We start from the raw sequence: 22,991 nt of genomic DNA on the forward strand, positions 1-22,991 counted from the left end.
GATTGACAGCACACTGCATTTCAAAGGCACTCCCCAAAGCCTACTTAAGAAAGTACCTCCTCTTAGAATTAAAGAAAACGTCCTGCAAATAAATCACTGGTGAAAAGGCAGGAAATAATAGTGGACCCGATGGTCAGCTTTCACGGTGTATAGAACAAGCAGAATAGTATCACAGGAACCTGTGCTTTTCAATGTGTTTGGAGAGGAGATGTCCACAGGTGCTATTCAGAACAGAAAAGATACAGATCAACAGTTAAAACATGCAGGACTCCTTTATGACTGGGAGGTGGAACAGGAGATTAAATTCAATGTACGTAAGTATAGTGTACCTAAGTGAAATGAAAGGTGAACATGTTTCTAAATTTACACAGGCATTGACCTCTGAGCTTATTATTCCCACTCACAGATAACTTGAAAAATGTTAAGTTGATTAGGCATTCACAATATAAACAGTAAATTCAGTGCCCAGGAGACAAACAGGCTTCAGGAATTATTAGGAAAGAAACAGTGAACAAAACAAACCCTATGTTTCATTGAAACATTCAGTATAACATGCAGTCATATAGTGGTTTTGGGTACCAAACAAAACAGTCAAACTGAAAAGTAGATAGTAACTCCTGTATGAGGAACAACCAAGTAAAATAGAATTCTTCAGCCTGGGGAAGACGTAGCTGAGAGGAGCTATCCCCTCTCTGCAACATTCAGTCACATAAAGAGGAAGCAGTTGTTCCCCCTGTCTTCCATTGGAACATCTTGCTGAAATCACATGGAAACATGAAAAATTACAGATTCAGCTTTAACAAAAGGAGGTTGATCTTGACATTCGAGGTAATTAAGGTGTAGACTTCTCTTCCCCAGGCTCTTAATGTTAAAGGCATCCATGAGCACATGACAGACTGGGCAAAATTTTAGAAGGAAAGTGCATCCAGATCCACCAATCCAGCCATGCCACCTCTAGTTATGGATGGTTATAAAACCACCCATGAGCACCACGTGCTTGGTTTGTTTGCATGTTTTTCTCCCTGTGCATGTGCTGTTGCTCTGTTAGAGTCAACAGTCAGAGCTGGATGGCCTCAGTTTGTACAGCTGGGTTTGTACATGCTGTTAGGTAACAAATGGAGAAACAAGACTGGTTAAAGAGACTTCGGGCACTCAGGAAAGAGACAGAACATTTGCCACAGGTGGGAGAGTATGAAGGAGGGGTGTACCAGGCAAAATTGGCAATATTTTGATGTCATGGGGGACTGAAGGAACGAATGTGGTCACGGGATTGGAAAGCAATAAAAAGGGAGAAAAGGTTTCACAGAGGCAAGGGCTGTTTACCGTAGGAGTTTGTGTGTTGGTTTCAATTCCAGAATCAGTAATTAGAAGTCAATTGACAAAATAAATTAGGAAAATATGTCCTGATTTAGAAGTCTACCTCCAATTAACTGAATATTCTAAGCTTGTATTTTTCACTTGAATTCAGTATTTTTCATTTGAATCTCCCTGTTTCTCTTCCCCTCATTAAATAGTAAGTTCTATGATGAACATCAAAACTATTACCTTCAAGACCTCTACAGAAACAGAAGATTCTGTTGTCAGACTCTTCATCTCAGTACTATTAAGTTTGCAGAATAGAACCTCATACTCTGTTTTCAGCAATGTATCAACTCCTGAACTTTAGGGTTTTTTCATGTAGGGTATAATCTAACATTTAGAAAGGCAAAGAAGAAAGTAGAACAAGTTTTAAATCTGAGTAAAATGCCAAAATGAACAATGTTAAGACCTCACCTGGAGCAAGTACGAGCAAGAGGTATCTGCACTGGAACTCTCATTTTGTATCGTATTCTGCTGAGTAATAGCATCCTCCTTCTTTCGTTCCTTCTGCCCTGCTTCATCATCCTCATACTCATCAAGGCTCTAAAATGAAAAATATTTGGTTATTAGTTACAGTCTTTGTATATTGCTTCACATGCTTCCCATATTTCACAAGATTCATGCATCAGTGAATATCTTCAAATATTAATTTGATATTTCAGGAAAGTCTAAATAAATGTTTAAATGCTTCTCTTTCCAACTAACAGCTTTTTCTTCATGACAAAAGTAAGAAATAATCAAAACATGATCCATTTTGACAAAGGTTTACACAACACCATGCAAGTTCAGTGCTAATCCTGCTGTAAGCAGGAGCTTGGACTATACCTTAAGTTCCTTCCATTGGAATGATTCTACAACCCTGTTTGCCATGTGCAACCTTTACACAAGAGATTTTCAGGAAATTCAGAAAAGAAAAAAAAGTTAATTGTACTCTTCACTCAACAACTGATCTTTCTGACATAGTGGCACCTGCTGAAGTTGAAGTGTCAGTCTCAATAACCCATGTTAATTTTGGCCCTCTTGGTTTTCACTTTTTCTATTGAAAATTTATGATTGAAAAATCAGTAATTTTTAAATTATTTGGACAGTCATTAATTACTCACAGTTTACACATATATGTAATGTTTTGACTCTTTGACACAAGTGTTTCATACTAGATTTGCTAAAATACTTGCTTTGAGAGGATTAAGTTTCTAAAGCACTGACTGCTGTCAGGCCAGAGACAGTAAATGTAAGTAGGCAAGTAAATTTTAAAAAAACCAAAAAAAACTCCACTATTACTGCCTCTGTTCTAACTCAAAGCCACGTTCAGGCCAGGGTAGAAATGTGAGGACTCAACCAGCTTTGGGCTAAGTCAGCTATGCTAGAAGGCCAACCTAGAGCAAACAAAGCTAAAAAAAAAAGAAAAAAAATCCGACCAGGACACCACAAGCTGTTTGCCAGCACTCTACATTAGAACAAGAGAAGTGTGAATCCTTGTTACAGAAACACAGGGAAATAACCAGTTTAAGACATCAAAAAGCTTCTAGATTGATGTACAGTACCTTGAGAAACAGAGAACAGGACTAGCAGAGAACAAAGATGAATGTCAAATTATTTCAGTTGACATTTCTAATGCAATAAAAACAAAGTATTCTGAGGCTCAGGTACTGACTCTCATCACCTTACACAAAGGACATAAAACTAGTCAAAAATATACAATGAGACTGCTGGAATACAGTATCTTTAAAAATAAAACCCATGTTATTTGCTAGCTGAAAATAGCACTAGTATATCAAAAACTAAGTCCAGCTCCTCCAAAGCAAACACTATGGTGATACACGTGCTAGAAAACTGGCAAACCAGAAAGGGAGCTGTTTCCACAAGTGAACCTGAATAAAAGCCATTTAAACTCTTCACAGCAGTGCTCATGACAGCAACACTAATGCAATTTCACTGGTCTACTTCTAACCAACATTTCAATGTAACTCATGCAGACCCGCTCCTATCACTAAGAAAGGCACACTTAGAAGGTTACTATGGCTAAATCATTACACACTCAAAAACACTTTCAATGAGTCTTTTCTAATAAAATAATTACAAGTATTTAATGTAATTCTTTAGGGTCCATCTGTAACAAAGCATTTAAAAAACACTGCCATGGTACATTCTAGGAAATGATCTTTAAATCAACATCCTCCACCTTTTATAAACAGTAAAACTTGAAAATTTTGATGACAAACTTAGATCCTAATTTATTCCATTATCATATTAATCCATTATGAAGTGACACAATAAGAAATAATAAGGCTCTACTGCAACAAGAAATTGAGTCATCTTTGCCTCTTACAAAGCCAGCCTTGTTCAGAAAGAACTAGGAGGGTCACAAAAGTTATCATGTAAATTTTAACCAGTGTCACGCAGATGAAGAATGATACTGTGTCAGAAAAACAGAAACACTTTCAGATTGGTCTTCCGGTCTCCAAGTTGTCATGGCAGAAAATGGAAACAACTTTGCATTTTCAAGGGAAAACATTCTTTAAGGAGAAAAATGAAGCTCAAATATCAAAATTGTAGGAAAAAAGTCTTAGTAGTGACTAGGTAGGCAAGTGTACCTTTCTCCAAAAATTCTCTTATTCAGACATATGCGTCTCAAAATATTTTCAAAGACAATAGGGCTCAATAGAAATATTTTTCTCCGAATACAATTACATCTGCAATGAAGAATGGTCTTCTCTCTTTTAACATAAGATCACTTGTTACTAACTATTCTTTTAGCAATTTTGAACAGGAACAAAAACTGGTATGAAAGTTCTAGCCACATAATTTTCAACTAAGCATTTTCAGTTGGGATTTGCCAGCAATATCCATTCCCACCCTTGCCTTTCTTCTCAGGAAGGTCCAAGATCACTGAAGTCTGCAAATCAGAACTTCTGAAAGGTATTCAACCACCCCAAATAATCCATACTTCTAAGGTTAAAGGCCTTCCCAAGCATGGAACAGTTGGTTAAACAGTTCATGTCAATCTGATTCTGTTTTAAAGGCTATGGGCCTTGCTCCCCACTCCAGTTCCCCTCACTGCAGCAGGTGTCCCACGAGCTGAGGACAGCACAAGTTTGAGTGGTTAGAACAACACAAGCACCAGGTTTTTTATTACTTGGAAGAGATGAGGTGAAAGAGTCACGAGCACAGGTTGACAGTCACCATCCATGGCTGACAGCACATTTGGCCAGGGCTGCCAATGCCTTCCTGCCCTAAAGCAGATTCAGAATCACTCTCAGAGGCTGTGGTTTCCCAAACACAAAGGTTGTGTTCCCCTTCCAAACATTCAGACACACCAATTCACACAATGTTTACAAAATACAGGCTGAGCACAAACCAACATGCTAACTACATAATTTAAACCTTTTACTGCCTTTTAGGAAGTTATTAAGTTTTGCTTCAATAACCATTAGCCTTAAAAAGGAAATCCACTTGTTTTGACTCATTAAATAAGTGCTCCTATTAAAAATATCCTGCTTATGCACTTCATCTTCAGTTATTGATTGTTAGCATTTATGTTCTTAGCTAATTTTTAGAGTAATAAAAATCAATAAAACCACATTTCGTTTTGTGGGTGAGGGTTGATACATTATTATTGAAAAAATTAAAAATGTTTAAAGTGTTGGTAGACACTTTAAAATCTGGGTTTTTTCAAACTGCCCTGCAGCTGAAACTGCCTCAGCCCCAAGGCATTTCAATTAGCTGGATTACTGTGTTGTTCACGTTGCAGGCTCTCTCAAATACTGCACTTTGCTGTAAAAACTAGTTTCACATCATTGAACAAGACATAAGTACAGCAATTACTTTCTCTGTCAGCACAGCAGAGAAATGGACTTGTAACCACCGAGGTGTAATTCTGACCCATTATATAATTCCCTCTGTCCATATTCCCTTTCCTCTGCTTTTTTATTTTGCCACTAGGCACATACCATTTCAGATTCTTATTCTCCATTAAAATCATCTGAGTTTTGTATAGCAGATATTCAATGTGACATTCCCACATCTGATCTTAATATAAGGAATCCACAGAATTTTTTGGGGTTTTCTAGGATTTCAGTAGATGTTTGAAGCTGTAGTATAAACATTTTTTTGTAAACCTCTAGTATGGAAAGTACAAGCAGAGTAAGATGCTTTCAAAAGGATCAGACTGAAAAAAGAAACTGCCACAAAGATATCTCCACATTCCAGCACACCACCACCTCCAGTTTGAGGAGACACTGTACAAAGAACATTTCTAATGATCCACTGGTTTGCCTCCTATAAATATTTGTGCACTGCTAAGAACAAGCAAAAGCTGGGGAAGGGCTGTTTTTCCCTGGAAAGAAGCAATACTCCTATCCATTGCAGATCAGTTTATGAGTATGCACAAGCTGCTCTTGCCACAAGAAATCACAGAGACAAAACGTCCCCATTCCCAGCCCCCTTCCTGCACCAACCTGCGTCTGCCTTACAGCACATAACTGAGGCAGCTCATTTCATGAAAGGTCAGTCACGTTTGTTTCAGCAGTTTTAATAAGCTCAACTGATTTTGCCTGGACCAGATACAAGCCCATTCAAACTATTTATTTCACAGAACTCCAGGGATGGTTGTGCTACATCAGCTCTTCGAAAATGATGAGCACTTGAGATAATACCATATTTAAGCAGTACAGCAAGATGTGCAAGCAGATATGTACTCTCAGTAAAACCTCGTGTTCAGCTTCATATTGGGCAATAAACAGAAACTCCACAAGCATCATCAGTTATCTCAATGGGCTTTCCTGGATCAACCATGGTAGTAATGCTGGAGAGAAAACAAATCGAGGCATCTTCCCATTTCCCTGAAACAACTACAAACAATTTAAAGAGGCAATTAAAAAAAAAATCAATTTTACCATAGGAATATTTCCCATGCTGAGAAAAAGTTCAAAGTGCACTATCATGATTTCACCTCAAGACATGGTTGCAAAGGTTTCTATTAAATGTAAATATTTTCTAAAAGTTCCAAAGTAGAAATACAAGACAAGATATAAGAACTGCTTTTAACTCTGAAAAAAACTTATCCAGGCAATTAACTACTGCAACATACATTTTGGAATTCAACATTATCTTTGCCTTGGCTGACCAAGGAAAAACCTGGAAAACTAACTGCAAATAAAAGATGACTATCTTACACATGATTTCTCTATATCTCTATCACTCTTCTTACTGCAACACTGAGAACAAAATGCTTCCTTGCTTTACCATGCACAACTTTGATATCAGCTAAATACCATCTTCCTATCTCTTTGCATAGTATCAAATGCTTCTGTCAGCACCTCACATCAAAACCAAGCAAAAATCCCAAACCTTTATGATTGAAGATTGTGTATCTTTTCCCCTCTGAAACACTAATTTTAATCATATTTGTAACACACTTTTATTACACTGTCCAGACAGCACCCAAAATATTTAAGTAAAACACGTTTAGAGTAATAAAATCTTTTTATTGGAATGACAGTATAATTGGAAAAACTGCATCTTTTTCACTCTTCAAGCCTTTCATCACATTTCACTTGTGGAAGCGCTTTTCTTTACAAGTTGAAAACCATTCCTACAGAGGTGAAAACAGATAATGTTATTCCTAGAAACTGTCTAAAACCTACAATCAGTTTTATCAATTACCCAGCTAAAGATTTTATTTTTTAAGACTTCAATTGTCACATTAAGAGAGTCCAGAAAAGGATACTGAACTCCAACACCTTAGCTGCATGACTTCTGTGCACTTCTAAAAGTCTCCATCTGTAACTGAAGCATTCTAATATCAACCATTAGTATAATCACAAGCATGGATTTTTAACATAGAAGAGGAGCAAAGGCAGGAATCTTTGGTATCTGAGATCAAAAGAGACCCTAGGACAAGCATGGGTCAGTGCCCAGCAGGTGGGCCAGAGCACAGCTGACTGCAGCCATAGGATTCGCTCATCCTTGACCATGCTGCCAACAAAGCAATCTTGAAAGACAAGCATCACATAGATCACTGAAATGAACATTTTGCTCTACAAAATTCACAGCATTCCTGATTGTTAGTCACATTTACATTTTTTTAACTCTATCCTTTTCTCACCCATAACAAGAATTTATAAGTACCTACTTTGTACATTCAATTATATTCCAGAGCAAATGCAATTTAAAGTCTCAAAATCCTCTTAGAAATGTTTTGGGTAAAAAACCCAGCATATTTGTCTGTATTAAGAGCAAAATAACAGAGTATTTTGAATTCTTTTAAAGCTTTATGTAAAACATCAACTGCATCAACACCAGAATGTCAATTATCCCTCATTATAATAACAAAAAGCAGCAATGTTTGCAGTTTGTTATTCATCAAAATACACTGTTTGGTCACCAGTGTTTTCAAACATACCACAAGAATGAGTTCAAAAGTCAAATGTTTAACTTAAACTAATCGCCAAAAAATCCTTTATCACAAGACTTGTCAAGAATGATTGGTGGTTATGCTTAATTTAACTACTTAGTACATGATAAGAAAGTCACAGAGTAAAATTCCAGGGATACAAGAAAACTTGTCTTGCAAAAGACAAGCTAGTGAGCATTATTAAAATCTTTCTAGAAAAGAGAGACATAATAAAAATAATGGATTGGCAAACATTAGAATTAAGCACCAAATCATTTAATGCTAAACTCAGTATTTTAGAGCCCTTCTGACTGATCAACACGTAAAAACAGAAGAATCAAGCAGCAACAATGACTGAGGATCCTTAGACAATGACATCCAACTGCTTACACCTGTTCCACAGGGAAATTATTATGTGAATAGAATTATGACTCATCCAGAAAAAATCCCAAACCCATGCTCATAAAAAGAAAATGCAAATCAACATCAAATAAAGGCTTTAAGAAAAAAGCAGCCAAAGCCTCCTAACACTGTTGGTATCATCTGACTTTCAGAAGTACAGGGTCCTTATATAGCACACTTCTGTGTGTCAAGAGTGAAAATTAACAGCTTCTCATTCAAATTTTGCACACTGCTCCTTACTTCTATTTTGACAGTAACATGTCTCTTCCCTTCTCTTCTGATGGTGGACATCTGGTATAGAGTTAATAAAAACTACATTGTCTACACAAAAATCACTAATAGTGTTGAACATATGAATCTAAAAGTTACAGAAATAGTACCAAAAATCACACATACACAGAAGTGGAGTCAGTCACCAAACCAGTCTCATTAACCTCCTAATTACCATTCTGAAATGATGCATCCTATCTGAAACAAAGATGGCAAACCTGTGGTTGAGCAGAAGAAATCAGGTAAAACAAAGTTTGCCTGGTTCAGCCAGGGGGGAAAACCAGAAATCTGTTAAAAATATTTGTACTGTTCACAAATAAATATCTATTAGTTTGCATCATGAAACAGATGCTAGGAAACAACAACCACGGACTGCAGGAACAGAAAAGAGAGGACTCTTCCTGGATGTATAGAAAAAAAGTGATCATTTAGATGCCTGATGCTTGCCTACGCTCCTTTTTCTATTAAACTTGCTCCTACATTAGGCAAGATTTTAGGAGATGTTGGTATTAGAGGGCATGTAAACAATGGCTGAACAAAAACCACTCAAGCAACAGATAATGGAGTAAAAATGTCTGTAACCACCATCACTTTGACTTTCACTGCCATGTATTTCTGACAAAACTTAGCAAGGAGAAACAATGTTCCAAATGAGAAAAAGATTTATTAATGTAGCAAAAGATCATACAGATTAGCACCCTTCTCTTTAAAGCCACAGAAACAGGGAAAAAAAATCTGGAGATTAGCACACTATTTTCGAAACAGAATTATTCCTTTTAATGTGGCCATGTAACACAGAAGAATGTTCTCTCCCAGTACATCTATGGTGCTTCTAAAGAGAAATAAAGATGAGGTCAGTACTTGAAGAATGTTCTAAAAGAAGACCAAACAGGTTAATCAGTGGAACTGTATTTCTAACTCTCCTGTCCCCTAAAGCATGCAGTTCGTAGCCATTTATACTGTCTGAATATTAAGTTGCATTTAATTATTTTTTAATGCAGTGACTTAATAGGATTCTGCTCTCTTGCCTAATGGGCTAGTTGTCATTTTTCTTATTCTACTCACTGAAGCTCATTCAATGTTTACATACAGTGGGTGTGGGATTGGTCAAACTAAACAAAGGCAAAAAGGCTGATGAAAACCAACTGAGCACAAGCAAGCCAGGACAACAGACTCAGAACCCATCCCAAAGGGAAAAAGAAAACTTTGGCCCAATACTTTTTTTGAGAGTTGCACTACACTTCTCCTTTAGGAGTGAGATCTTCTCAAACTACAAAAAAACTGATTAAAAAAACAATCAGGTTTTCTACTCTTCCAGGTGCTTCTTTTGGGTCCTAATACAATTAAGTGCACTAACCAGATACATTCAGGACTCTACATGCAGCTGTGGGGCAGAAAGGGAAAAGTAGTACTGAAAAAGCAGTTCAAATAGGATAGGCACTTACCTGGATTAAAAAAAAAAAGTTTGAATTTGATTTCCAAGGCAATAAACAAGCACTTTTGATGGACTCAGCACTGTTGTCAGGAATAGACAGCACTGATCAAAACTGTGCAGGCAGAAAAAGTACATATGTGGTACAGATATAACCAAGTAAGATGAAAAATGTTTAAAGTTGCTGCTCGTCAATATTTAAACTATTTCATGTGAGAATACCTTACACCTACAAATTAATCCTAGTGACAATTCTGTGAAGCTGTTTCCCAACCTAAACTTCCAAAATCGCTCTTTAGCTCTGTATTTGTAGGGAACTCCTCTTCCTCGGGAGCATTGCCAACATTTTTTTTATAAATATATCAATGTCCAAAGATCTTGATGGAAATCCAGTCCAGGTTCTCATAGTACAACCTTACATGCTAACAGCCTAAGAGTCTTCTGTTACCTACACTTGTATCCTTGCTTCTTATGGAAAGCACGCTCAGAAATCCCAGCTCTTTTGTACCCCTATCTTTCTGGAGTCACTAGTGCTGGTGGGTGTGTGCATGTTGTGTTCCAGACAGCAATTAATACTTAGCAATAGATTCATTAAAACATGAAAGTTGCACAAGTGTGAGGAGGCTAACTGAAGTTTGCTACAAGTGAAATATGCAGATTAGTTGCCAGAGTAATTCAAGGACTAGACAAAACAGGCAGTTACCCTTCCACCTAAGCAGTCAGCACTGCATACAGCCCTGAGCCAGCTCAGCAGGTGTCTGACTCTTCCCATTCAAAAGCTCTGTGAGGAACTAAGGGAACTATGGTATTGACTTGGGAGTGAGGAGGAGAAAGCGTGGGAGACAGAAAGAGCTGTGGGAAAGGCTCACAGAAAGAACATGTAGCTGATGCCTGGTGAGAGGGAGCTACTCAAGTAAACAGATATTACAGCAGCAAAAATAAGCAAGCAAGCAAAGGACACATCTGTTTCAACTGGTCTGAGAAGCAAAACTACACAAGGTACTTGTTTTGTGTAGTCTTTCTATCACTGTCAGAGTGGGCTGGCTAACTTTTCCTGCAACATGCATCCAAAATTTTTCATATTGTGATTACCAGGTCTAAGACAGAGCTGGGCACCAGCACCAGCTTACTGTTTCCAGTAGGTAAGAAAACCTAGGACTTCAGGGTGGGAACATGCAAGAGTATTTCATGTGCACACTAAACAGTACCAGAAGTTCAAGTACTTTAGTACAAAAGTAGCATTTGAGTATGATGACCTCAGAACAGAGAACAACATGCACAGACAAAACCAAATCCATCCAAGTGTGAGGAAATCATAGTATAGGATCATAATGGGAGGAATGAGTCACGTCACACAGTTGGTTCAAAACAACTTCACTCACTGGAACCTTACACTACTGTAACTCATTCCATAAGAGAGCAATGCTATTTCTACAGGAAATCAAACCAGAACAAAGCATAAATAAATAAAACACGAAAAATGCTGGACAAATAAAAGCTTGCATTCACAAGTGCAGAATTTATAAAAAAAAGGCAATTTTCAATGACTGTTATTTTAATTGTTGAGTGACTGATAAGTTTTGAGGGGTTTTTTTAGCTATAGAGTTACTTGCATACAATATAGTGTAAGCCTTGGCCAGGTCTTCAGCAATCAATTATTTGTATGTCATTAGACATAGATGACAGCTCAAGCAAGGAGCCTGAGACCAGACAGCTCAAGCAAGTCATTAAGATTTCAGCTTATAAAGCATTTATTATCTTGATTCATAACATCAACTGTACCACACATTTCTCAATTCCAAAATAGAAATAACGGGTGAAGTCCTCTCTTCTGAAATACTCAGAAATCTGCACATTACTGGTGACTGGGAAACTTTGCTACAAGGTGACACGGATTTGCTCTGTCCAGACCCAAGGCACTGGCAAGGGTCTCCCTCGCTGAGGCACAGAACAGAAGGGCTACGTCCCTTCCCCCCTTTCTATTGAGTGTAATGAAAGCATGAGGTTAAGGTTAAGACTGATGCAAAATTAACATGCATCATGTTTGCCATGGTAACTGTTCACATGTGTTGTTTTCTGTAGACCAAACTGTGGTAAACACAAGGTAATGGAAGCTTTAGCATTCCCCAGTGAAAGAAAGGTAAACAATTACAGGCAGCCTGTAGGTACCACAGGGTAGAAGCATTCATTCTGTTACCATGGAGCAGCCCTGAGCCATTGCTGTGTCCAGCCCAACAGCCTGTCACTCTGACCAAAGAGGACAAGGAGAGGAATTCACATGAGTTCATAACACTGGAAATGGGATTCCATTCAATTTGTCTCATATAATTACCTATCACAGCCAAATGAGAGTTAAAATCAGACTTTTGTCTCTTGATTTAAAGAATCTTAATGACAAAAAACCCCTTTCAAATATAAACTGATGCTCCAGTAGGGATCTTCATGTTGTTAACAGGAGGACACATACATGCAAAAACAACAAAATAAATCCCCTCCCCCTGGCTACTGCTACACTTTTAGTCCAATCCAAACCACAGGAAAGCAAGTAAAGAAGTATCCGAGGAGGAGTCAGGAATGAGGATTCTGCTGTTCACGTTATTAAAACATTTCTCAGACTACAAGCTAAAGCCTGTAATAATGTCGCTTGGAAAACAGAAGGCTGAGTGAGCATCTGAGGGTGAAAAGGAATGTTTTTACAGGCGCAGTTAGTAAATACCACTGGCTCCTGCAGACATTCTTCCTTAAATGGAAATTAGCATTGCTTTAGGTTAGAAAAGAATCTCTTGATACAATAGAAGTGATAGGGTAGCTATTAACCTTTTAGCACCTGCACTAAACGAAACAAAAATTAGCAGAAGGCTTTATACATACAGTTTTCTGTTCAGTAAATATTTAAAACTCTTTCCCTTCCCTGCCACATGACTCTTGGCTGTAGATCTGGAAGAGCAAGGAATCCTAAAATCTCACAAAAATATTAAAATAATGTGGAAACACAAAGTTTCTTTGCATATCTATGTGTGAGGGCACTAGACAATTTAAAGAAAAGAAACTACTCTAGATACAATCAGAACTGAACCTTCACCCTAAAGCTGAGCCAAACTTTATTTCAACACTGAAATAACTCTGCATTGCTTTGATTTTACTTCTACTTCCTATTTTTTTTATTTTCATGTCCGCCTGCAACTGCTTTGTCCAGCCAAGAAAATAAGACTTCTCCCTCCCCCAAGATTCCTAAGAAATTTAACAACATAATGGGCAAGAGCTGAGGTTCCACAACAGCTAGAATATGCAAGTGTCCATTCAGCTATACTCCAACTCCCTCTTTCCTGCTCCTGCACAAGGGCATCTACCAGTCCTCTGCATGCCCTCTGTGGACACTGGCAAATCACATCAGGGTAATTTCCTAGCAGAAAGGTACCCCTATGAAAAGTGAAGTGTGTCCTTTGCACACTTTGGTCTACCTAACTACAGGATCAAATGGGTGCCAGGACCACCACAGGCAAGTCAGGTAAAAGCAAGGATCTAAAGCAGTCTGGACGTGCAAAAGGATAAAATCTCACAAAATTAAAACCTCAGCAATTCAAAACAGAGAAACAGGGGTTCAACAGAAATTCATCTAAAGCACATACTAATATTTAACATTATTAACTATTCTGGGATATAAATAGTGTCCCTGATAATACTAAACGCAATCTATTTTTAGAGGAAAACAAACTACTAATTCAGACTTCAAGCTGCATCACAAGGCCCAGGTGACTTTGTGAATCTGCAGGCTGTGTGTGCTACAGAACAGTTTTCCCCCTGTAACCTGCACAGCTGCCATTACTGTAAGCTGGAAAAGGAGGACTACTACAGAGCTGTAGAACTCATCCATCCAACCACTAGAAGTTTCACCACCATGCCACATCACAGCATAGCCCTGTGTTAACATCCTTAGGTAAAAAGCCCATCAAGAGTCAAACACTGGATTAACACACTCCTTCTCACATGTTCTTCTTCTTGGCTCCATGTGCAGCAGGGCCATTGCAACTCAAAGAAAACTGCAACACAAATATAAATTAGCAGAATGGAAAGATAAGAACAAGATGGACTTAACCTGTCTTGTACAATACAAACAGCATGAAGTCAGAAGTATCTACAGTCTGGTCAAACAGCCCAGCCTCATCTTCTGCTCATCCTGATGCTTGCACTGCCCATCCTTCTGTCCTGGCACGTTTACCTGTACGGGAACTGATCCCACTGTAAATGAATTCAGTTAATCCCAAAAATGCTAATCTTCAAACCTGCCACTTGCCCTATTATTATGACAGGTGCACAAACACAACTGACAGCACAACGACCTGGCCTAACTCCATGTGAAATTTGTAATGAATTACCCCTCTCTTGGCATAATATACAAAAACACATTAAAATATGTATACCTTGTATACATAGCATACCTCACATTAGTGACTTCTGCTAACATATGCAAGTTATTTTAGGAAAAAATATGTATCCAAAACAAGATTACAAAGGATCATAACGTACTGCACTATACCCTACACTGCAAAGATTTTAGTATTCTCTTATTTCTGCTTTAAGAAAAATTTTCCACATTTTTTAACAGGGAACTCATTTTTATAACTAGAGCTTTGTACACACACACACACATATACACTTCTATGCCTTTTTTTAACTGAACTTATGACATAGCTTGTAAAGATAAAAAGAAGGGATTCATAATTTAGCTGCAGTAGTTTATTCCTGAAATATATGTGGGGTCTAGGATTTTTCTGGCTATCTTTACTTCTATAAAATGTAGTATCTTATTAAACGGAGGACTGAAAGGCTCTGACTCTCTTCTGTAGCTCCTTGGCTATTTATGGTTTGTGTTTGAAGACTCTTTCTAAATTGTGACGAAGAAAGCAAGACACAGGTACATCTATGCATCCTCATACCAAGCAACTACAAAAGCTTTTACAATCATTCACTACTGATACAAAATGCTGTGAGAATGGATTTCTCCCAAAATCTCACCTCACATTGTAAACAAACAATTGGGTTAGTAAAAACAAAAACACACCTTGCAAATAGGATGCAGACTGATTCACTCGTGCATTTCGTTCAACCTAGTAAGACCTTGTTGCAAGAACAACAAGTACATTACAGAAAAAAAACCAACCCAACAACATACAAAAAGCCACATCCAAAAAAGGGGCATAGAGCAGCTTGCCTTGAAAAGTAATCTTTATCACTGGATATTTTAAAGTACACATCAATGGAAGATAAATATCAGGAATAACACAGGTGTAAGAATGCTGTTAGGACAAGATGACAAACTAGACAGTTCTTCAGGGCTCCCTGCAGCCTGATTTTCTAGGCGTTTTCAACAGTAAACTCTTTGCAGGAAGAGTTGCAGTGGCAACAGAAACAACAAATAAGGATAACAAACCGCACCAAGAACACATTTATCCTCACCAACCTTCACGCATCCATCCCACAGAAACCACCTGCAGCTGCACAGCAAACTGGGAGAAACAAGCATAAAAGAAGCAGGGCAATTCTGCTCTCACATGTTCTGTGATTGCAGCATGCTGGCTCTTCATCAGAACACACAGGTACACATCAAGAATTCCCCTAAGCAGAATATAGTTCAAATCTGAGAAGGTAATGGTCAAAAAAAAAAAAAAAAAGAAAGGAAATAAAAAAAGTTGTTCCCCACCTGCTTTGCTTTCAAACACAGTCCCACTCATTCCTGCCAAGAAAGGATGCTGGGATGTTTCTGGAGCGTTTCCCCTGGATGAGGACAACTGCTCTTATGTCACTTTGATTACAAGCTCTTTTATTTTTTTAAGCAAAGAATATCAGTTCCTAAATTATGCCTTTCCCTTCTTGACCTTATCCAACTGACTGTACCAGAGTATCAACTTCAATTACTATTAGTATATCACAGACACTGAAGAAACTAGTTCACATCTACATTCCCTTTTAGCTTAATCAAAATTACTACCTTTCTTACAACCTCTGTCTTCCTGCTAATACAACCTATTTACAAGATAGGTACAACAGACTTCTGTGACGGTCTCAATTAAAATACTAGGAAAAAAAGATCTGCTAAATTACACTGCCTCTTCATTAGTCAAGAAAATTAAGTAAAATAGATCTCCCACTAATTTACTTGGAACTGACTTCTATCTAGCTGATCTAGATTTATGAACCTAGAATTGCTTTTGTAATTATAATCATAATTTTATACTCAAATTCTCTGAAAACTTCTCCAGTATTCCAAGGTTTCTTAGAAATCAGTATTACCAGAACAGAGACTACTCTGGACAATTCCTTTGAGAGCAAGTTATCTGGACATTATAATTTTCAAATGCTTATCCTTACTGGAGATGAACCAACTCCCCAGAAAAGCCTTTCTTAATGTGAATACTTACATTTGTTTTCAATAGGCAGAAAACAGAATTATTTCTTCAATACGAACTCCTAATGGCAAGTGCTAACCAATGTAGTATAGTAATACCAATCTAACCAGAAAGACACAACATGACTTACATTGTGACTAAATAATTGTTTGAGGAAAAGAATTTCACATTTAAGTCATATGGGTCCTCCAAATGAAATGTAGCACTTGGCCATGGCCATGCTGCCAGACCTTAGAACCGAAAACATTCCTTTAAAGTATCCAAACCTACTGTTTGAAACAGTAGGTTTGGATGCTTATTTCCCATTGTAAAGGGCTAACAGCACACCCACTATTAGTAATTCTGCCTGAAGGGAGATAGGCACATAAGAGGCACAGAACCCAGTACTAACACCATCACAGCTGATGACTGACCACAACCCCAAGTCTTAAACATTGGTCCCTTGAGGATCTTCCCTGGCAGATAAATTAAGGTTCTACTGAGAGCAGGACACATCCAACCCAATCTAGAGTGGCCACAGTTCTCAGGAAGAGATGCTGCTGTATACTTCCAGAGAAAAGATCTGAAAACTACTGGTTGAATTTATCTGTGAGTGGAGCCAAATGTTGGAAACAGTGAGGATTCATCTGACTCCCCTGGCTTTGATACATAACTTAATTATAAACTCTTAAAAAAGAGACAAGAATTGTAATTTTTTGTTTTTCTTTTTGATCAATCCAGTGGGTTATTTATTACACTCCAAGAGTGCTTTAATTTGTGGTTTTCTTCATATGCTGACCCTCCAGTGAGCAACACTCCTGGCAAAGCTGCCCACGCTGAACTTTTAATTATTCAACAGCACAGACTAAACATTTACCTCTATTTGCCACAAAGCACATGCACTGCTACAGTCTATTCTTAAAGACAAAAATTTTAATAGAAGTATTTGTAAAGAATGCCTATTTTGCAACACAGCATTCAATTGCTTGGTGAAACCCTTTGGCAAGGATATTGTGCATTCCTAGGAGGATTTAAATTAGTTTGCCGCAGAACAAAACCTGGGTTACGGATAGTAACTTGGATACAGTCACACACACACACACAAAAGAGAACATTCTCACTCCTCCTGATCTTTTTCCTTGAAAAACCACAACTATCAACATGCAAAGTCTGTTTTAATAAGATAATGTGAGGGGGGCTTGGCAAAGCAAAAAATACTGATTGCAATATAGTTTCTACACCAAGTTAAACCTGTTTGTACTTCTCAAAATTACTAAGGAATGTAACTTTGCAAAATCCTACAATATTTGAAGCTGCTACTTTTGAACTGACATTTGAAAAGACAATTTTACATTAAAGACCAGAATTGTACATCTCAATTTGAAATTCAACTCCTGGTTTTTTTCTAAAATATTATTTGAGACATGCTTGCTTAAAATAATTTCTTAGTTGTTCACTCAAATCTCACTTTTATGTTCAGCTAATGAGTAGGGCATTAGAACAAAGACAGGCCTTAACATAAAAAAAGAAATTTAAACCAGTCTCATTAAAACAAGGCTTCTCAGCATTCAGTTCCCATCTTCCAGGGAATCTTCATATACATGATAATTAGCTTCCTCAAAGTCTAAGGCTTAAATGTCATTTCTTTGTGTTGTAAATTCTAATTATTCATAGTAAATAAATTAGTGATACTCTTTTATTCCTTAAAGCAATGCAGAAACTTGGAGTAATCGTACAACTGGCAAAAATTAGGAGTTCCCAAAAAGGGAAGTAAAACTTCATTCTTCACATTCCAGCAGACTTAAAAAGGGCTCCATTAACACTAACAGGGAAAGGGCCAGTGACCTAGAACTTTACTTATGGTCCAAAACTGTTAATGAACTCTGAAAAATAAGGAGCAATGGGTATTCAAAATCCCAACTCCTGTGATGTAGCAGGAGAATGAATAAGCTGTGCTCTAATTTACTGTGACATGCAGCACATCATGGCTGCAGAAGCAGTATGTTACAACAAACCATCTTTCAGGAGTCACATTCTTGGGAAACAGCCGATTCCCGGGGATTCTCACACGACCTTTCATTTAATAGCAAAATACTTACAAAATTAAACTACATATCTTACATATAAGTCATGAAGAAAGAAAAAGCATTGAGGGGGGAAGAACATGCTATTGAGCCTTACCTGAGGAGACAATAAAATCAAATGGACTTTATGACCACACTAACATTATGATTATTATTGAGGTTTATCCCATCTGTAAATTTTAGATTATGGACATCACAGTTATTCACTACTGGAAGACAGAGACAAATTGAATATGTCCCTTGAAAAATTCCCTTGAAAAACTGTCAAATTAAAAGGCTTTCAAGCATCTCAATAGTCAGCTCTTCTTCCCTGGACCATTTTATAAACAAATGAAAGCATAATATGAACCAATATTAAAATGACAAAACTATTTTGAGCTTTCCTCAGGCTTGCTCAGATTTGGGCTCCACAACTAAATCAAGCTCTTGATTAGAATTTGGCTTTCTGAATGGAAACAAAGGAAATGAAATACCATTCTTGAAAACACTAAGCTATCTTATTCATAACCAGTTGTATCATTCAGCTTTCAAAACCATACTGCAAAAAAAAACCACTATGCAAGGCATTCTATTACTAAACATATCTTAAAACTTTTAAAAAGAACATATAATCATCTTACAATAGTGGAGTACTTTTCTATCAGCACAAAGGCAACACTTAGCTTTTATAAAAAAAAGCACTATCAGATGCTTAAGATATTGGGATCGATTTGAAAAGTTATTAAATTTTTCTACTAGTCAGAATAAACATTTAATGCTGTTTTCACATTCACATTTAAACTACCTGTAACTGGATAACAGATACATTTGTATGTGCATTCCATAATTCACCAAGACTACGAGTCTCCTAGCTGGCTCTTGCAAGCAATACCAGAATTCTATAAAATACTATAAATGAGAATACATATCTATCCAAATCAGCACTGAGTATTTTTGTTATTAAAAATACTTCCGGTTGCAACTGAAATGCTTCACTTTAAAGAATGAGGAACAAAATAAAAAAAAATTCCTACTTAAAATTACTGCATTGGACATTTAATTTGTGGATTCATACTGATTTCCTTTTTTTGAAAGAACAGTTTAATTCAGGTCCCTAGGCCCCTGAAACATCTGGAAAGAAAAGGATCTGAGAAAAATGTAAACTTTTACTAGCTTCTGAGGAAGTTACCTTGAGAAATAGGTAATTCTCTCTTTGTTTCTTATTCCTTAATAAAAAAGAAATAACCCACAGTCTCTGATATGTCTGATGAACAGTAACTCCAGCAAGGAGAACCAACAAAAAGACACTCTTCTCAGATATGCTTCAACTCACTTACAAGGACTAAGAAAACCAACAAAAACAATAAGCAATGCTTTATGCTCCCTTTACTCTAATTTAAACATGATTAAAGTAAAAAAAAGTAATTTCTGAAAATAGGAAATGAAGTAAACAGCAGGAAATGAAACTGGAGATGGTTTTTACAGGAAGAGCACATGAAAAAGGGCATATTCAGCCTACTAAAGAGCAAGTCAAGGAACAATTCAATAGCAACCTCGAATTATCGGGAGGTTAGTTACAAAGATGATGGGAGCCAGGCTGTTCTCAGAAGCAGCAGATGATAAAGCAAAGGGTACAAAATGCATAAACTGGACACTAGGAACAATATTTCAGTAAGAGAGCAGCAGCACAGCACTGGGTCAGGTTACTCAGAGAGAGAGAGACAGGTGGAGAGACCACCATGGCTTAAAGGTTCTCAAGCCTCAGTAAGACAAAGCCAAGGCGCACCTGATCCAGGGCTGCTCAAAGTACTGCTCTGAGACTTCCAAAGGCCTCCTCCAATCAACATTTCTATGCATTTACAGAGCCAGCAGGGCTGCTTGATTTATCTTTCATGTTGTGTCACCCACTTCCCCCCAAAGTGGAAATCTCAGGGTCCACTTGGCTTTCATTTTTCTTGCATTTGGGCAACAATGAGACAATACTGCCTTTTTGAGATGATTCAGGCAAAATGTTCTGTAATTCAAAGCTCTGCATAAAGAAGCATTCAGGCACAAGTCCAAAGATGCATCTAAAAAAAAATGCAGAAGCAAACAATTTGGAAAAAAAAAAGTCCATTCAAACAAGTAATCAGACACATTTGAAAAGTTCTCCTAAAATATGCAAAGGAAAATCTTTTAAAAGCCAAAGCTTATGGTTTTGAAACAAGTACGTGACTATTATTCATTAAGGGAATGAAGAAAGATGGACTGCTTAAAATGCACACATTTTTCTGGATAGAAGTATACTATCCAGAAAACATAACGTTTGCTAAAGTTTACCACACCCAAAAAGTGAGCAGCCCTATCCAAATGTACCTTTACTGCTTGACTGTTCCAACTCTTACTCTACTGGCTATACAAATACACAGTAAAGTCACAACTCGTATCGCACACTATAGGATAAAGTCTAGATATTGAGCAAACGTCTTCCAAATGCACCAAATCCAATAAAGGTCAGCTTCCAATGGATTTGTGATCTTCTAGTTCACTGAAACCAAATCAAAATTGCCAAGATCAGAAATCTCTCTCCCTTCCATTAATCATTTTCTGCTCCTTTCTCTCAGCGCATTCACTTACACTGCATTTCCTTCTGCTGCATAATAGTTGGATCACTTCTTTTATTGGCCTTTCATTGTGGAATTTGTACCTTTGTCATTACTGAGAGCAGTAACTTTCTCAGATGCAAGGAAAAGAAGAAATGGGATTCATGGATTAAAAGCTGCAGAGGAAAACCAACATAGAGACAAATGTTGGAAAACCAACATAGTCACACAGAGACTGCAAATCCTATTCCGTGTGTATTGCTGCATGATCTAGTGAGAAGAGATACACAGGTGTAGCTTTTGACTGCATTATAAAGTACCTTCTCAAGAGGATTCCCTGACCCTCCCCCTTCAATATGAAAGGGCTATTCGATGAAAACAAGTAAACTTCCAGCCAATAACTATAGTAAGCAGTGACTGTATTGACAAAGGCCATGCCGGAAATTGATATTTAAACAAAAGTAGGAACCAAAGACAAAAGTAATGAAATTTTCTGACCAATTCATAGCAGCATAAAATAAAATCTGTAACGTTTGACTTGGAAATTAAGGATGCCTTCAAATTAAACTCAAGTAAGAAAAGTACACCCTTGAGTGTATTTTAATTTTATTCAGTTCTCAAAACAAACTACACTTAGTCCTTCTACCAGACATTAACATCTGGAAGTGATGTGCACATTTCTGGTACAGTACTCTACTAGCAGATACAGCACAGAGATTTGCAGTGTATAAGCTTCACACCTTTTTCTCTTACTATTTACTGTCAAGAAAAGACAATCAAAGGACTTTTTATGGGGACTAAACAAGCAGCTGCCAAATATCTGAAATGGGTAAGCAGCCAAAACAATTCCTTCTGCCTCATTACAGGCCCATTCAAGTATCTTGTAACAAAAGGCACTAAAAGCTTAAATCAAAAATTCACAAGTCTTCACTTAGCTCTGCGGTTCTCTTTCCAAATGCTTTAAAATAGTTGAGTGGAAAATTGTTCCCTCTTGGTATCTTTTGTCCAGGTTTTGGCGCTGTCGCATTGTGACATACCCACAACAAGTGAACTGTTCCAACACAGTAGCAAGTTTAAATGTAACATGACTGTATGGACTGAATTCCTGACGAGTTCTTCAAGTCCTGGGCCAGTAGATTACAACAGCAGATATCTACTTTTATTTCAACAAGAACTGACTCAACCATCTTCTTCAAGTTCAACATTCCCTAAAATCAAGGAATTCAATTCAACTGTGTAAAACACTCTGACTACTATATTAAATATTTAGAGTACAGGATTATGTTCCGAACAATAAAAAGAGCCTTCTGGAGATAAGTGCCTTTTTACAAATCCACCTTTCAAGGACAGCTCCATCTTTTGAAGAGAATTGATCTTGAAAGTAAAAGGCACTCATCTATGAACTCATTTAAATTATAAGCAGCAAATGCATTTAAGCAGAAAATAAGCACATTCTTGCAAAGCTTCCCAATTAAAAAAAAAAAAAAAATCTAAACATCCATGATCACACTTGCACAGACTTTCAGAGGTGTCAAAACATTTGATAAAAAGTAAGAACAAACAAAAAAACATCCCAGCAGCAGCAAATGCTAGTTTTCTTCAGAGCCAAACCATTCCCTAGCTAGTAAAGCTAATTTTTAATTTGAAAGTAAAATACACACAACACCCTTTTTCATCCCAACACCACCAGTTCTGAGATCCCATGTAACACATTGTCTGCCTTGGGTGAAGTACATTTAAGTATCTGCAAAATACCCCCACCCTCTTGCCACATTCCCTTCTTCCCCCCCTCACTTTTTCAACTAATACTTTGACATTACTGGCCTCACTAAACTCAATCCTGCAAATTCCTGACATTCATGTCTTCTTAATCTGAATCGTAACTTGAGGAGATGGTTAACATTTGACCTTTGCTCTACCTCAGACATACCTGGAGACACAAAAAAAAAGTCCAAGGCATGCAAAATGCATTCAGAGCCTGAAAGGATGTTTCATTTTTCAGTTCCCAGCACACAATCTTTAAACACAACAATCCATTAAAACTTCTTACGATAATTTAATAAAAATTTCCCTACAAGCATAGACCTTTGCATAAGCATCACA

At 37.3% G+C, this 22,991-nt stretch overlaps 1 protein-coding gene across 2 annotated transcripts in view; it reads right to left on the reverse strand.

Annotated features, from left to right (window-relative positions):
- The window catches only part of PAWR (pro-apoptotic WT1 regulator), a 73,434-nt gene that overhangs the window by 33,676 nt on the left and 16,767 nt on the right, over positions 1-22,991 (reverse strand). For both annotated transcript variants that reach the window (XM_039704213.1, XM_039704212.1), the window contains exon 3: positions 1,774-1,902. In XM_039704213.1, the coding sequence (XP_039560147.1) occupies positions 1,774-1,902 (129 nt within the window). The remainder of the gene's footprint in view (positions 1-1,773; positions 1,903-22,991) is intronic.

Source organism: Passer montanus, unplaced genomic scaffold, assembly GCF_014805655.1.
Source record: "Passer montanus isolate IOZ18808 unplaced genomic scaffold, ASM1480565v1 scaffold17, whole genome shotgun sequence".
NCBI classification, from domain to species: Eukaryota; Metazoa; Chordata; class Aves; order Passeriformes; family Passeridae; genus Passer; species Passer montanus.